This window comes from Panthera tigris, chromosome B2 (genome assembly GCF_018350195.1).
Source record: "Panthera tigris isolate Pti1 chromosome B2, P.tigris_Pti1_mat1.1, whole genome shotgun sequence".
NCBI lineage: Eukaryota > Metazoa > Chordata > Mammalia > Carnivora > Felidae > Panthera > Panthera tigris.
The window spans coordinates 149081421-149093798 of record NC_056664.1 but is presented as its reverse complement, the minus strand read 5'-3'; the positions used below and the strand labels follow the sequence as shown (position 1 = coordinate 149093798).

The 12378-nt window shown below is 47.1% G+C and overlaps 1 protein-coding gene across 1 annotated transcript in view; it reads right to left on the bottom strand.

The window, feature by feature from the left end:
* AFDN (afadin, adherens junction formation factor) overlaps positions 1-10686 on the bottom strand; it is a 139040-nt gene extending 128354 nt beyond the window's left edge. Inside the window, 1 exon segment of the mRNA XM_042987541.1 lies at positions 10582-10686. Within this exon segment, the coding sequence (XP_042843475.1) occupies positions 10582-10686 (105 nt within the window).
* Positions 10687-12378: the final 1692 nt, after the last annotated feature.

Here is a 12378-nt window from a genome sequence, read left to right as displayed (position 1 = left end):
TAACAAAAACATAAATTCTGGCATCTTATTACTGACAAGTAAAACTTAAAATAGGTACTCACATAGAAAACAATCAGATATATAAGAACTGCAAAAAAAAATACATGTGGAAATCCACCCTTCCATCATACTGAGCGACATTCACATTTTAAATGAGACGTGTGTTAATTTTAGAGCCATAGTTGGAAAATACCATGAATGTTTACCGTGAAGGCTTTAACGTCTACCTTCAAATACAAACCAAAATTCAAATACAAACCAAAATCCCTAAGACTAAGTATTGTAGGGCAGAGCTCACAAACCACAGTCTAGGAGTCCCCGGGCTTCCCTCAGATCCCTTCCAGTCAACCACAGAGTCAAAACGTGTTCACATGAATCCCGTATTTAGCATCAGCCGCCGTCATTGTGTCGGCACCTGCGCTAATGCTCAAAGCAATGACGGGTCAGACTGATGGCCCCTTAGCACAAATCAAGGCAGCAGCATCGAACTGTACTAAGTCAATGAATTTATCCTGGCTATGAATTCACACTTCAAAAATGGGGGTGCGGTTTCACTGACGAGTGTCTTTGATAAAACAGAAAAAAATGACTACTTTTATGAACATCTGACTCCCGAGCACACGTTGGTTCAATAACCTGTGCCCCACGCCAGGAAAAACTCTCCGTGGGCCACACCCCAAGTGTCATGGAGCTCTCAAGAAAGAGCACCTGGGACCTGCCCAAGTCGTGAGCAGACCGAGCCCATTTTTCCACGGGCTCACGCTTTCACGTGCAACGGTGACCGACGAGCCGCATCTACAGGGGCCTGCGCGTCTGGCAAGCACTTCCTCACACGTGGACGAGCAGGCCTGGCCCTCCAAGGGCTGCCAACTATAAAATCTGAGCTTTGGTAGGAAGTTGACTTTTTTCTGATCCACCGTAGTATTAACAAATGTGATATTTTGATACTGTTTAAAGAAACGTGTCAACACTCAGAAAATCCACCTAAGTCAGTGAACCAGTATTTCCTAAACGGTCAATGCGCGACAACAAAACCATGCGTGGGTAAAAGATACATTCAAAGAACAAGACAGACAAACTCTAATGTAACAGAACATAAAAAATATTTTTAAAGGATCTTGAAAAGAAGAATGAGCAGCAGAAATTGAAATACTTAGGCTCAAACCAAAAACCTTCATATAACTGATTCTCTTATCACCCATGTCTCTTAAAAACAATCACCCCAAAAGTCACCCCAAGTTTTTGCCAATACAAAAATTCATTAAAGTGAAAATGTAATGTAGCCTAAAAACTCATTAGAAAGCTCACGTAAAATCACGGTACTGGTTACAAGCACTGGTCTAGAAGTCGGCTGCACTCAGAAAGTCATCAGATAATACATAAAAATAACATGTTTGAAAGACATCTTCCCCATGCACAGGCTTTATACCAAACACGTACACAGAAGTCACACGGTTTAAGAATACAATGGTTTTTAAATATTTGACTGTATCCGACAGTATTTGCATTTTTGCTCCCTCCTCGTTTTCTCAACATATGGAACCAGATTCAAAGCAACGGGAAAAATGGACAATCTGAAGTCTCAGCACCAAAACCGTGACTGATAACAGGGCACAAAAAGAAATTATAAGACAAATTTTATTGGTTCTCTCATAAAAATCAGGAAATGAAAAGAATAGTAAGTAGGTCACCATGGAAAGTACCACTCATAGCAAACAAGAGTAAAGAGAAAGTACATTCTTACAAGGAACAACAGTTTACATTTGGAAAAAGCAAAAATCTAATCTTCTATTAGCAAAACATGTACGGAATCAAGCAACGGAGAACAATAAGCTACAATTCTGAACATAACAAGCTAGCTGGGCTGCTCCGAACCAATAAACACCCAAACAAGACTAACGAATGAGCATTTTTTCACGGGTCTTCGTTTTAGGAGTCAAACCGTCTTTTACTACATAAACAGTAAGACTCTCAGATGAAATTTTAGAAAGCAAGACAAGACTTCTACCCGTCATGCCCTTGTCAGCACGGATGGTGAGAAGCTACACTCAGCAGCGCTCTGCCCCTGGCGGTGTGCTTCTGGCTCCCAAAATGGAGGATGGCTTCAAAAACACAAAGAAAGGGGCGCCTGGGTAGCTCAGGCGTGGAGCATCCGACTGCAGCTCAGGTCGTGATCTCGTGGTCCGGGAGTTCGAGTCCTGCGTCGGGCTCTGTGCCGACAGCTCAGAGCCTGGAGCCTGTTGCGGATTAGGTGTCTCCCTCTCACTCTCTGCCCCTCCCCCACTCACACTCTGTCTTTGTCTCTCAAAAATGAATAAATATTTAAAAAAATTAGAAAACACAAAGAAAATATCTGATATTCTATAAAAATGGTCTTGTCCGTTCTGCCTAGGTCAACTGGGCACTAGCAGCAATAATAAACTTAAGGAAGTTTGAAACGTCAGAAACTGAAAAAAGTTTAAGCAAATTCATCTCGTTCACACCTAGAGTTAACGCAGACAATTCCAGTTTACTCCTCTTGTCCTGGCAGAATTATTACTCACGTATGTTCCATACGGTTCTCTCTTAACGATAATGCCACGACAACATTTAAAAAGCAACTCCCAACATGGAGGAAACGTACTTCAATATAATAAAGGCCACATATAACATACCCACAACTAATATCCTTAACTGTGAAAAGCCAAAAGTTTTTCTTCTAAGATCAGGAACGAAACGAGGACGCACACTCTCTCCATTTTTATTCATCATACTATTTGAATCCTATTGCAATAAATGTATTCGGTAAAGTTGCAGGACACAAATACACAAACATCTGTTGCATTTCTATGCACCATTAATGGACTTCAAAAGAGAGATTAAGAAAACAATCCCAGGCACAATTGCACCAAAAATAATAAAATACCTAGGTATAAATTTAGGCAAGGAGGAGAAAGACCTATACACTTATAGCTACAGACGCTGATGAGGAGAAAGACCTATACACTTATAACTACAGACACTGATGAAAGAAACGAAAGACAACACAAATGAAAAGATATATCATGCCCACTGGTTGGAAGAATATTCTTCCAATGGAAGGGTTCCCAACCTGAGGGAAGAATATGGTTAAAACGTCCATACTACCCAAAGCAATCTATAGATTCAATGCAATCCCTATCAAAATACTCAAGGTATTTTTCACAAAACTAGAATAATTCTTAAATTTCTATGGAACCACCAAAGACCCCAAACAGTCAAAGCAATCTTGAGAAGGAAGAACGAGACTGGAGGTATCATGCTCCCTGGTTTCAAACTCTACCTATGAAGCTGCCAAAACAGTATGGCACTGGCACAAAAACAGACACACAGATCAATGGAACAGAACAGAGAATTCAGAAATAAACCCACATTTATACAGCCAATTAATCTTCACCAAAGGAAAAAGAATTATACAACCCAGAAAAAACAGTCTCTTCAATAAATGGTGTTGGGAAAACTGTACAAGTACATACCAAAAAATGAAACCAACCGGACCACTTTCTTTTACCATATACAAAAATAAATTCAAAATGGATCAATAAAAACTTATCTATAAGATGGGAGACTATAAAACTCCTGTAAGAAAACTCAGGCAGTAAATTCTTGGATCCTGGTCTGAGCAATATCTGTTTGGATTTGTTTCTTCAGACAAGGGCAACAAAAGCAAAAATAAATGAATAAAACTACATCAAATTAAAAAGATTCGGCAGAGCAAAGGAAACCATCCAAAAAAAAGGGGGGGGGGGGGTAATGTACACAATGGGAGAAAATACTTGCAAACCACATATCACATATACCCAAACAAAGAGTTCACACAATGCAATAGTGAAAGAAAAAAATCAATTAAAAAATAGGCAGAGATTTTTTTTTTATCTGGGGGCACCTGGGTGGCTCAGTCGGTTAAGCGTCCGACTCTTGATTTCGGCTCAGGTCATGATCCTGATCAGGGTCTGTGAGTTCGAGCCCCATATCGGGCTCTGCGTGGCCAGCGCGGCGGCCAGCGCCGACCCTGATTAAGATATTTTCTCTCTCCTCTCTGCCCCTCCCCACTCGTGCACTCTCTCTCTCTCAAAATAAATAAACATTTTTAAAAAATGGGCAGAAATTGTGAATGGACATTTTTCAAAAGAAGACATACAGAAGGCCAACACGTGCATGAAAAGATGCTCAACATTAGTCCTCATCAGGAAAACGCAAAGCAAAACCCCAAGAAGCTACACTTCACACCTGTTAGGGTGGCCGTTACCCAAGAGACAAGAAATAACAGCTGTTGGTGAGGATGCGGAGAAGAGGGACCCCTCGTGCACTGTTGGTGGGAATGCAAAGTGGTGCAGCCACTGTGGAAAACAGTACGGAGGTTCCTCAAAAATTTTTAAATAGAACTACCCACCATACAATCCAGCAACTCCACTTGTGGGTATTTATCCAAAGAAAACCAAGAGACTAATTCAAAAAGATACAGGCACCCCTCTGTTCACTGTAGTCTTATTTACTACAGCCCAGATATGGAAGCAACTTCAGTGGTCATCAATGTATGAATTTGAATAAAGATGTGGTATACATACACCATGGATTATTACTCGGCCATTAAAAAAAAATAAAATCTTGCCATTTACAACAACATGGATAGACCTGGAGAGTATTATGCTAAGTAAGTCAGAGAAAGACAAATACCGTATGACTCCACTTATGTGAAGTCTGAAAAGCGTTAACAAACACCACCAATGACAACAAAAATAGAAATAGACTCAAAGATACATAAAATAATTGTCAGAGGCGAGAGGGGGTGGAGGAGGGACAAAAGAAGGGAAGGAGAGTGAAAGGTACAAACTTCCATTTACAAGATAAATACGACCTGGAGATATCATGCACAACGTAGGGACTTTAGTTAATAACACGTAACAACTCTGAACGGTGACAGGTGGTAGGCAGATTTATTGTGGAATCTCCTCCTAATGTCCGTAAATGGGTACGAATGCTGGGTCACTATGTTGTATACCTGAAACTAATAATGTTGTATGGCAACTGCATTTTCATCACTCTCACTCACTCTCACACACACACACACACACACACACACACACACGCCACAGTAAAGCGTGCTGTGTGTAAATGAACGTAAAAACATGACCCTGCAAACAAGTGCAACAGAAGTTCACGTCATTTTCTGTAGGCCACGCAATGTAATTTTCTTTGACACCAAATTTTTTTTTGAACAAAAGTACAGAAGTCTTGGCTACTTTCCAGTCACAGTAAGCTACTCAATTTCAGTTCCTCTAAATAATTTCATTCATGACACACACCTGTAAACTTGCAAGTATGAAACTTCAAATTATCCTTACGTTCTGGAGTCAACTATCAGGAAAATATCTTCGACGTGGGCTATTTCACCTTAAAAAGTACATGTACTTCCTAAGTTAAATTATAACACAATTTTGGTCAATCACATATGCCAAAATGCTGAGTGAAGTTTCACATTTGTATTGTTGCTAGAACCAAACCTCGACCAGATGACCGAGACGGGCAAAGGAAAGCCCTCCCGAAACCCCTCGCTAGCCCTCGGCCTGCTTGATTTAGCCCCGAGGCAGGACTGGAAATGTTAAGACAAGCTTCTGCTCATTCACAGTAATGCATAAAGACGGTCCAGCTTTGACAACACGCCCACACTTGCCATCAACTCATACATACGGGGATCCTAGCTAGAAGCCCACCGATGGATTCTCAGGTCCGCCAGCCCTCAGTGGCAGCTAACAGGCGGGGGGTGCACCCCGACCTGGCTGATGGGTCTGGGAGATGTGGCCGAACTGCTTAGAATCTAACTCAAGTGTACATGTAGGTCAATTCTTCAGCTCTCTCCTAGGCTTCTTCAAGGTGAATGAGCATATCCTAACTACAATCGGCCAGGAAAATAAGAGAAACGGCAAACTTTTGAACAAAAATCAACAGAATTTACCTAACCTGAAAATAATTTTCAGTTATTCAAGAGATCAGTTTAGCTTTATGTACCATGAGTAGTATTCGTATCCATTTCATTTACAATAAAGGAAAACAGATTTACATCACGATAATTGCTAGGATTACTTTTTGGCATTTTCTGACTTCATGCCTAAGCTCAAGTCTGGTAAAACTGTTTATAAACAGAATCACCAATGCCTGGTAATAACGTTTGGCGCACAACTGCTCGATTAAATCCTTAACGACACAACACCAAGCCTTCTCTTCTGCAGCTTCCCACCAACTTGGTACATGCCCTGACCGTCTGTGACTCTGACTCTTTCAAGAAGACGGCAGAGCCACTTCCACTGCTGTGCTATTAACCGCAACCAAAACTTGACAGTTCTAGAAAAGACCAGTTACAACAGTTACCTGCCATTAAGTCTATAAACTGCAGAAATTAAAATTAGTTTTCATCGGCAAGAGGAGAGCAAATTGAAGCTGGGCTCGATGCGGTTTCAATTTAAGACGTGAGACGATGTGAGACAAGGGTTTCACCTCAGACTGACCGGCTCACACCCATACAGACCTAAAACTCAACCAGTTATTACAGGAAAGAAAGGTTAAAAAAAAAAAAAAAAGGTTACAACCACCACTGAGTTCCAAGTCAAAAAAAAAAGACAGAGATGCCTATAAATACTACCAACACATCATCGGCCACTGCCTGTATCATTATGTATTAGTCACCAACAAAAGGGATCTTCTGAAGTATCGATGTTCAACAACCCAACTGCTGTTTTCAAAACAGTCTCAAATACAGTTCAGGGGTATGATGCAGCATAGGTCCAACCTAAGTACCAGTCTGGAACATAGATGGAGCTATAAATTATGCAACTTATCACTACTTCCTACTCCACCTCTGCTGACAAACCAGAAGTTGTTTTTTACGCACACCTCTGGGTAACATGAATCACCGCATTACTTCCCCAGATTAACCAGAATATTAAAATATGACACATTCACCTTCAACAAAGCACATGTGGGTGTCTGCAAATTCTAGATTATTTTTTCCCATCGGGGCAAAAAGAAGACAATGAGCTCAATAAATTATTTTTAAAAAACTGACTTTAAGAACCACCTCACGAAGTAAAAGGGTCCACCGCCTAGAATAGTTTTTGCATTTAGGTGTAACGTTTATGCAAAAGAGAAACACGTGAAAAGATAAATCTTTAAAAGCCTAACAAATACATTGCAGTCAGTTTTTAAGATGCATATGCCCCACGTTTGGTCAGGAGTAAAGGTGAGGACGCCGTATTCACCGCTGCTTTTCCACAAGAGTAAATTCCTAAGCTCTTGCTCTCATGAAATCAGGAAGAGAAACACAAACCAAGGGCTACAACGAACGACAAGACTGGGATGAGTTAAACAAGAGAATGCCACAAGCCACACGGAGACCTCTGGGGAACCAGAGAAGCCCTCTCCCGCGAAGGCAGAAGTGAAGATGAGCAAGAAGTGTTCTACCAGGACAAGTAGCAAGAAATCACGAAAAGAAAGCAAGCCTCAATATTAAGAAAAGAACAGGACTAAAAAGCTTTAAGATTTTATTAGGAGCCATCGTTTTCCACAGGAATCAAGACCTTAATTCAACTTAACACCAATCTCCTAGTGATAAAATATCAACGTTAAGTTTAGATCAACTCTCGTTTTAAAATTCCAAAAGAATCTAGGAGCCAAGTGAGGAAGGGGTTGAAAAATATGCGGTAAGATATGACCTGCTTTTTGCGTGGAAGCTCTCCTTTTACACATAAATGTGAATCTGAAAGAAAAAAGTAAACTTATTAACCAGGTCGATTTTAGGACGTACTCAGATTTTCTTAAAAAGTAATGTAATCCAGACACCAAGTTTATCAATTTACTAAACACAGAAGCCACAGAATTATCAGTGATTATCAGGATTGCCCGAAATCACCAGTCACAGATGATTAACACAGTTATACATTTGATAACAAATACTGATCACTGTACCCTCCTCCTCAGAAAAGCAAACAACAGAAAATAAACCACAACTATACTCTCCTATCCGTACATGGAAAGATTATCCAAATATTTAAAGACAAGGAGGCTTAAAGCGCATTGTTAAAGTCAAATTCTGGAGTAAATTTGCCTAATATTTATTGAAAATAACAAAGGCCTAGATCGTGCTTACATTCTTGTAGAAAACTAAGGAAAATGATTTGTGATGGCCAAACAGAGTAACAATTCATCATCAGATGGTACAAACTTCTAGATATGAGTTTAGATACAGCAATGGGAACCCGTGAGCCTTGAAACATTGGTTTAGAGAAACACTAACATGAAAGTTTACCTGCATCATAATGAAAAACACAACATGTTAAATGTGAAAGTCAACTTCCAAGGCCAGAATAAATTTAATAGTATGCAAAGATTCCCCAAAAAACTTAATATTAAGCATGAATGAGGTTCTAGAGAATGAAAAAACTAATGTAAATAACACAAAGACATTTTTAAAAGCCAATTTTCTTTGTTATGAAAAGCTCTCCCATATAATTCTGGAGGATCATTTCTAAAAAGAGACCAAGCATAAGTGGGGAGAAAAAACTAACTGAAATTCACGACCACGATCCAAAATAGTCCTTCAAATTTGCTTTGCTTCAAGACACTTACAGAGGCACTTTTCACCCTCAGAGTAACCATGGAAAATAAAAAGTACCTCTCCAAATGACAGGCCAGTTTTAGTAACTACTAATATCTCTAAGAGAATAGAGAAAAAGTTTCAAGTGAGTGCTTAAAAATGGAATTTTTTGAAACCAATTAACTACAATCTGATTCTGCTTTAGGTTTTTTAACATGCCAACTGAATTCAAAATCTCAAACAGTAAACTGAAATATCTATTACTAAATTGAAAAACTCTTCCTTTTCTCAACCAGACTTGGGAAATCTCTAAAAAACACGATTATAAATAGATTCATTCATACAGAAAAACAAAACAACCACGTTCCAAGAAAATATTTTACATCCGAATTTTTTTAACCAGAGAGAAGAAAAATGAGCCCATTGTTCTCAAAGACAACATCGTACGAAGAGTCAAATTCTTGCCCGTCCGTCGCCTTTCAGAAGACGTGCTGGTAAGTCTACGAACGAACACGAGTACGTGTTACCAGTGTGCCTCCTAGGACCTAAGTGAAAATCATTTGGGAGGACGGGCTGTGAATCAGGACTAACTTACCAGGGTGGAAACTGGCAAGCGAAGCTCACAATGCATATTAATATTCAAGCAAGGACTGAGATGAATGGCTCTGCCCAGCAAGGCGGAAGAAATCCCTCCACCGCAGACAAGACCAAGAGGTTGAACACGGAAACGTCAACGTTACTCAAACGGACGAACTGGCGTCCGGCGACAGGAGAGAATGCTCACGACAATGTTCACCTGTGCCCACTCGATGGGCGCCTGAAGGCTGGTGTGGGAGCAAATAACACCGACCCTGAAGTGGCTGTTGGAGCCAATCAAGGCTAGGTGCTGGGAAAACAGTCCCCCCGGAGTGCTGGCGCCCGGTGCAAGGTGCACCGCACGGCTACGCCCGGGATCCGCACTCGCCCGCAAGCGTTCACGTCCACCCTAACCCGCACGACCCCTCCGGTCCCGGCTGAGCGGGACTCGAACCCAGCCCGCAAAAACCCTGGAAAGCCTTCCAGCCGCTCGGCCATAAACAACTGCCATTGTCCTGGGCCAGGAGCGAGTGTGACTTCCTCCTCTTCCCGGGAGCACGCCCAGGGCTGGGCGCCCCCCGGCGAGGCCCGGGAGCCGCCGAGCGACCCTGCCCGGCCCCGCCCCCGCCCCGCCGGGTCACCGCGGACGCCCGCCCCGGGGCCCGGCCCGGCGGGGGGAGGGGCGCTCCGGCTTCAACCTGGGAGGCCGGCGACGAATGCGAGAAAGCCTTTCTTTCCAAGGGAGTTCAATTCCGGGCCGCGTTATCAGCAAATGCGCACGATTAGAACTTTCCTGATATTTACTCTACTCTCGCGGCTGGCAACCCCCGAGTTTGCAAACCCACTGGAGCAAAACACCGCCGGTCACATGCTCGCCCGAGTGACAAAGGTCCGCGCTACCCACAGCCCGGAGCGCCGCGGACCCCGCGCCGCAGTCAGGGGGAAACGCGGTAAAGTCACGCCCGCCTCCCGCCGCAGGGCCTCTCGGCCCGCGACCCCCGCGCCCGGCCCGCGACCCCCCCCCCCCCCCCCGAGCCCGGCCCGCGCCCCCCGCGTTCTGCCCGCCGACCCCGCCCCCGGCCCCGCCCCCCCGGCCCCCAACCCCCGGCCAGGCCCGCGACCGCGCCCCCGGTTCCCCGCGGGGCACGCGACCCCCCCGCCCCCCGCGGCACAGGTGACGCCGCCGCACCCGCGCCCGGCCCCGCGCGGGGATCTCCCCCCCCCCCCCCCGCCACCACCCGGGCCCCGGGGCGCAGAGTGGGGCCCGGGGGCGGGGTCGGCGGCGGGGGGGGGCGGGGGGGGGCGGGGGGGCGCCGCCGCCGGGGTTCGGGGAGCGGGGCGGCCTGAGGGGCTCGGCGGAGGGGGAGGGGCGGCCCCGGGAGGGGAAGGACGCTCACCTCGGTGGGCTGGCTGATCTCGAACAGGTCCAGCCGGTTGGCGTTCCAGTGGTGGATGATGTCGGCCAGCTTCCGCCGCTCCTCGTCGCGGCCGCCCGCCGACATCCTCCCGGCCGCGCTCCTCGGCCCGCGCCGCCGCGGGGGTCGGGGCCGGGCCGGGTGGGACCGCGCGCGCCCACAGGTCCGCGGGCCCCGCCGCCCCGCGCTCGGCCGCCTCCGCCCGGCCGCCCCGCGGGCTCCGCAGCCTCCTCGGGCTCCCGGGCTCCTCGGCCGCCTCGGCCGCCTCAGCCGGCCAGCCCCGCGTCAGCCCCGCCGGCCGGTGTGCGCCCGAGCGCCCGCACACGCCGCCCGCGCGCCCCGCCCCGCCCCGCCCGCCGTGCGCGCCCCCGCGCCCGCGTGCCCGCCCCCGCGCGCCCGCGCCGCCGCACCTCGGGCGGCCTCCGCTAGGTGCTGCTGCGCCGGCCGCCGACAGGCCGCCGCGCGCCGGGCCGCCTCACCTCCTGCGCGCCGGGGCGGGGCGGGGCCGGGGCCGGGGCGGGGGTCGAGGGGCGGGCGGAGGGGCGGGGTTCGGACGCTGCTGGGTTCCGATGGCGCTGGTTCGCCGGGTGCCGGGTTCCGACGCGGCTGGGTTGGAACGCGTGGGTCTGGGTTCCGACGGTGCTGGGCTGGAGGGTGCCGGACTGCGGGGATGCTGGGTTTGCAGGGTTCTGGGTTCTGACGGGCGGGGCTGGGTTCGGAGGGGGCTAGGTTCGAACGGGTGGGGCTGGGCTCCGACAATTTGGGTTTGCAGGGTGCTGGGTTCCGACGAGCGGGGCTGGGTTGGGAGGGTGCTGGGTTCCGACGGGCGGGGCTGGGCTCCGAGGGGTGGTGCCGGGTTCGCCCGGGCGGGGCTGGTCCGGGACGGATGGGTGTGGGCAGTCAAGGGTGGAGGGACAGAAGAACGCAGGCAAAACTCCCCGGGGGCGGGCTGGAGGGCGCGGGAGTCTGGCAGGTACTGACCTATGCAGCAGGGCCTGTGTCCTGCTCCCTTGTCACCCCGCCCGGTTTCCCGCGGGTGTCTCTCGGTCACCAACGGACCCCATCCGGGGCGATTCCCTTTTTGTTGGGGTCAAATCAGAGCGCACGTCTTGGAGCTGCTTTCTTCTGAGGAGGGTGAATTATCATGGTGTGTGCGTGTATTTCAGAGATGAGGTTTGTGAAACCCTTGCCGTGCTCTGGGAGGCGAGCCTCTCCTCTGCTCTCCTGCTGAGGCCTCCACGCTGTTGTCCGCTATTTCCATGCAGGGCAGGGTGAAGCTGGGGTGTCCAGCTCCCCTGGTGTGTATCCACTCAGATAACACATCTTTTCTCAGGCAAATGAGAAAAATGAGTCTACAAAAGTCCACAGACGCAGAGCACGGAGTTTGCAAACTTAAAATGATAGAGAGGGGAAGAGTCATTTGACCTTCCCTTTTTCTGCTACCCCTTAACCCCCGACGGTAAAGCCTCTAAGTGTCCCGCTTGATGTGGAGACCTAAAATTAATTTCAGTAGCAAGGTTTCTGAATTTTAGGAATGTTTGTCTCATTAGCTGCTTCCTCTTTAACTGCCCCCTAGCCCTCCCCCTCCCCCGCCCCTCAAAAATGTTTTTCTGGCTGCAGAACACATTCCAACAGACTATGTCCTCCGTGCCACGCATACAGGTGAAGTTGGTTTCTTATATGATCTGCGATGTGTTGTAACAAAAAGCCTTCGTCTCTGAGATGCCAAAGCTAAGTAATGAAAACAGTGAGTTATATTTGACAAAGCCTCTTTATTTT